Source organism: Acanthisitta chloris, unplaced genomic scaffold, assembly GCF_000695815.1.
Source record: "Acanthisitta chloris isolate BGI_N310 unplaced genomic scaffold, ASM69581v1 scaffold3349, whole genome shotgun sequence".
Taxonomy (NCBI): Eukaryota; Metazoa; Chordata; class Aves; order Passeriformes; family Acanthisittidae; genus Acanthisitta; species Acanthisitta chloris.
The window spans coordinates 137,503-142,760 of NW_008690803.1; the positions used below are offsets into that span (position 1 = coordinate 137,503).

General features: G+C 39.9%; 1 protein-coding gene across 1 annotated transcript; it reads right to left on the minus strand.

Moving 5' to 3' along the window:
• Positions 1-295: 295 nt before the first annotated feature.
• SLITRK4 (SLIT and NTRK-like family, member 4) lies at positions 296-3,839 on the minus strand. The gene has a single exon (XM_009081967.1). It carries the CDS (start codon positions 3,789-3,791, stop codon positions 1,278-1,280), a length of 2,514 nt encoding a protein of 837 aa, XP_009080215.1. The 5' UTR covers positions 3,792-3,839; the 3' UTR covers positions 296-1,277.
• Positions 3,840-5,258: the final 1,419 nt, after the last annotated feature.

Below are 5,258 nucleotides of genomic sequence, written 5' to 3' on the forward strand. Positions count from 1 at the left end.
ATTCCTGTAAATACTTGTAGTGAAAACTATTTAGTTTAAGCTGTAGAGCCCTGAAAAGCAAGAAAACTGATGGCAAATAATTGCCTGAGACACAATACTAAAAAAACCTAATGAATCTATTTTAAAATGCACCATTGGTAACAAATCTGAAATAAGATAATATGCTAATCTCACAAGAATGTACAGAACAATTTTATTATTCTTATTATATCTGATCACTTAATTCTGGATAATACTATACATCCCCGGTTGCTGTTTGGTATATTGTCCTGATTTTATTTATACTGAATGATTAATGCATTGTGATCAGGAAAACAAGTCAGGCATATTAAATACATATTAAGGAGTACATATTTTTTCCTATTTAGTATACAAAGTATTTCATAAATATGAATTATATTACAAAAATAATTTCTGCTACGCTCACACAGTAAGCACTTTGACAATTTTGGACAACCTGTTGGGGTTGCAAGAGTTTCACGTAACTGAGAAGGAACTCTAGTTTTAATTGGAGATGAGTCTTAGAACAGATTCTGCATAAACATCAGATATTTTCTTCAGATGTCACAAACACTGCAGAAGTCAGGTTGAACTCTTTTCTTTCTTTTTTTTTTAATTTTCTGTATAGATATGTATGCTTCAAGTGGTCAAATTTATTTCATAGGTATGTAATGCATGGTATATTTTAAACAAATATTTGCACAATTTAACATTATAATTCCAGTGGTTTCAAGATGCAGACCATAAATGTAACCAATTTACACATACTATTGAATGTTCTCTCTTTGCATGCTTGTAACTTTCCAGATAATCTTCAAACAGTGTCATTACAACACCACAAATCAAAGGATTACTCCAGTTCCACCAACTTAAATCCACGTGCAGGATGAAGGACCCAGCTGAGGTACAAATATCAGTACCAGGTTTCTTGTGTTTGTTCTAACAAATCACAAGGAGACGATGGTTTGCATTTAGGATACAAAACATATATGCCTCTTGAGGTTAAATTCAGTGTAACGTGTATAAAGCATCCCTTTGGCAATAGAGTTTGCAGTATCCCTACAGGATTCCACAGGGCATGAGCTTTATGTAGTAAAATCTATGAAGGAAATTCTCCTCTACTGGACAAATCATACGCAGCTACAGTTAATCAGACACCCTTGGATACACCTGCCTCTATGCCTATCAATATAATATAGTATTTGGAAGTTAAAAGTCAACAAAAGGCACTTTCATCATTAAATAAATGTCCTCTGTAGGCAATAAGATTGTATGACCTATATTTTATTCAAAGCTGTTTGTTCTTCAAGGACTTGTAGGTAGTCAGGTGAACCTTGAAGTTTAGCTTTTAGTTCAAAATATTCACTTTTTCTTTGTTCTACTACAATTTTACTATGATTACCACCTATTAGAGATTTCTTGTTTTTTTTGTCTTGCAGTTTCTCTGGATAACGTATTTCAAAGCCACTGACCCCTATGCTGTTGTATTCTTTTTTACTTTCAAGAAAATTTTGAATAAATACATTGGAATCCCTCCCAGGGAATAACTCATCCAGTTCATCGATTGTGCTAAGTCTTTTCCTGGTATCCACATGCAACAAATCTTTTTCCTTGTCATTCATATTTCTCAGAATGACCTTTTGCCCTGGTGGGTCAGCAAACGTGAAGCCTGTTTCAGACTCTTTTAAGCCACAGGTATGACTTTTGCTCATCTGCTCAATGGTTTGAGGAATGAAGGCCTCTGCACCTAGTCCATCTTTTTTGTTTGACTTGTGATCGTGCTTTCTTAGCTGCAGTTGCATAGAACTGCACTCTTGATTTCCAATCCCTTCATGCTTTACAGTTGGTTTTTTGTTGCGCCGAAGCACAAAAACAAGAAGACAAAAAGCAACAAACACTGTTAAAATCAGCACAACTAATATGCTTAAGATTAGGATGGACAATGGAACTGGGCCACCAGGAGGACTCCGAACTGGTCCTGGTGGTGTTGTAAAAGTAACAGCGGGCATAGGACTAGTGAACAGAGCAGATGGCTTGTTTAAAAGTTTAGGACAAAGGATCTCATTTTTCAGAGACTTAAGTTCTATATTAGCAAACTGTACAGGTGTTTCGCATTTCAATTCCTTCACCACAATACCTTCGTTTAGCTTTTCAAGCCACAGTTTTAAAGCAACTAAATCACAAGTGCAGTCCCATGGATTACCTTCCAAATCTATTTGTGTAAGGGATTTTAGCTGATCAAGAACACCACTTACAGGTAAATACATGAAGTGATTGTTCCTCAGATTCAGTCTAGCAAGTGGTGCACCAGCAAAAATGTATGCTGGCAAGCTTCGGAGAAGATTGTTGTTCAGGTAGAGCAGCTGCAAATTTGGCATTAAGTCAAAGGTGCCTGCTAGGATTTCTTTGATAACATTGTATTCCAAATACAGATATTGCAAGTTGTGAAGGCCAGCAAACATTTCTGGGCTCAGACGCTCTATCTGATTACCATTGAGATACAATCTCCGTAAATTTGTAAGGTTGCGGAAAACGTCTCCTTTGATCGCTGAAATCCGATTGCTGCCTAAATGTAGCAAATCCAGCCCCTCAAACTCAGTGAAATCTGTAGTATCCACATCTTTAATATAATTGCCATTTACATGCAGTTTCTTGGCATTTAAAGGTTTTGGCACGAGTTCAGCCATTGACTCTATATTTCTTTCTTGGCAATTTACACTTAATCCCAAGTCCGAAGGATGTGTTTTGCAAACACAAGGGAGTGGACAAGGAGTTAAAGGAGGCACCCTGGTCTGGTATGATACAATTTGACTGAGATTGCGATTTGATAGTGCTTTGCCTGCTACTATCCCCGAGATCTTCGAAGGATTTGTAGTCTTTGGTGGCTTTGTGACTAATCTGTGCACGGATGTTTGAGTGGTGTGGCCATTCGGTGTGCTGAAACCAGGCTCCAGCTGCGAGGGAGGCAAAATGCGCACATCAAAATCACTCCCTGTCCCCATGGAGCACAGCTCTTGCTTATTGGTTTCTTTCAGCAGCCTTCCATACAAGTCACTGGGTGTTTCACAGATAGCTTCACCAATGTAGATGTTATAGGGCATGTTCTCCAGCCATGCTTTCAACGGCAACAAATCACAAGTACAATTCCAGGGGTTGTCTTCCAGCTGCAATTCAACAATTCGCCCAATGTGTTCCAGAACTCCAATGTACGGAAGCTTCTGTATTCGATTCCCCCGTATATCCAGATGGGTTAGAGAAGCAAATCGAAAAATATTATCAGGAAGGAATGAAATCAGATTGTCATTAAGGATCAGGACTTTCAGCTTGTGAAGCTTATTGAAGGCTCCCCGTTCAATAAACTTGATTAAATTGTAGTCAGCTTGGAGATACTCCAAGTTCTCTATGCCAAGGAAAGTGTCAGCTCGGAGAATCTTTAATTCATTGTTGTTCAAGTGCAACTGTTTTAATGCACTAAGACCCATAAAGGCCCCTCCCTCAATGTTCTGTAACTTATTATTACCCAGTTGCAGGGACACTGCATGTGTAAAATTAAGAAAGGAATTTGGATAGAGAATAATTAGCAAGTTGTTTTGAAAGTTGAGGTGGTAAAAATTAGACCATGGTGGTTTAAGCTGATTTGGTCTGTAGACTGCAACCTTCTCACAGTTGACATAGAGTACATTCTCGACTGACACACAGGAGCAAACATTGCAAATTTCCACAGATATATCAGCATCTGCAGTTGTAGAAGAAACTGGAGATGACAGAACCAGAAAAAGCCACAGAAACATCTTCTTGTGATCAGCAAGCAACCTTAGGCTCCTGAACAAAGATAAAGAATCTAAAGAAGAAAGAAGGAAAGAAAAAAGAAAACATTTTTCAGTTGACATTGTTCCAAAACGTCAATTGGGTTAAAAATTGTATACCACTGAACTACTGTACCTGCCAAGAATTATAGATAAACTACAAGCACTGAATTTAAAATAACATGAGAGATTTTAACAACCAAACAAATACACAGGAGCTAGGATGATTTCAAACACAGAATGTAAATTTCTGTAGACAAACACAAATAACTCTCAGATCTGTCAAATATATTTCTCTTCCTTGTACATGCCAAGTATGCATAACTAACAAAGTCTAATAACCAAAGGAGATTCCAATTTTATGCATATTTACTCTCCTCAATTCTGCACTGCTCATATGTTGCTGTGCATTTCAGGGATATTAAACACAAACGCTGATGTTATGCATGCCCAAACATCTGGGCTGTGGTAGCACAATATAGAAAGCATGAAGATGCAGGCACATAAAGCACTGTCAATTCTCAACGTATATAGCTATAGCATCAACACGTACAGATTTATCACTGTAATAATAGATATTCACTCAAGGGATATATAAACATGCACACATATGTTTCTGTCACTTCTTATACCTGGTTTAAATAAACAGGTGATAAACTAATTGCAGAACTACAACTATCCACCAAAGAAGATCAGGTCTGGGTGACCAGTGAAGGAACACAGACATGGAAGAAGCATGCACAAGCATACAGCCCTACCCCCAGCAATAACAATATGCTGACTTGCAGGGCAAAACAAAGTCACAATTCACCACCCTGACACTACTGAAACCTGAGAACTATTTTTTTTCCCTGAAACATTATGTAATTTGCTCTTATTCCGGCACTGATAAGAACCCTTCGCAGACAGTCAGGCCACCTGAGTTGCCATATTTTACGCAGAAGAACTGGAGCCACAACATATCCTCTGAGTTAAAGGTGGCTTTTCTTTAGCAACAAATCAGTCAATAATCAATACATTGCAGAACCTTCCCCCCCCATCTTCCCCATTACCCCACTTCCCAACTTGTCCCTTTCATTTCCTGCTGTGGGAAGACACTGAGTTGGCAGGAGGGAGCCAGGATGAAAGTGGAGAAAGCGGGAGCCAGCTGGAGGGAGGAGAATCGGGCTGGAGAGAGACACAAGGGGAGGATGTGTTGGGAGACCTGGAAGGGAAGGCAGAGGAGGGATGAGGAAGGAACGGAGGACAGAAGGACAAGAGGGAGAGGAAAAGCTGAGAGGAAGCAAGGAAGGATGAGATGAAGGGATGGCTGAAGGGGTCAAGGAGGCCGTGGAGCGGGAGCACGGAGCGACAGGGGAGTGGAGCAGCCCCTTCCGATCCCCGCAGGCTCCCGACCCCGACCCCGGCGAGCGCGCCCCCAGGGGCAGCCCGACGCCCCCTCGTCCCCACCGC

What these genes read in the sequence shown, in the direction of transcription:
- SLITRK4 (XM_009081967.1), bottom strand. Translation starts at nt 3,791, where the DNA reads ATGTTTCTGTGGCTTTTTCTGGTTCTGTCATCTCCAGTTTCTTCTACA.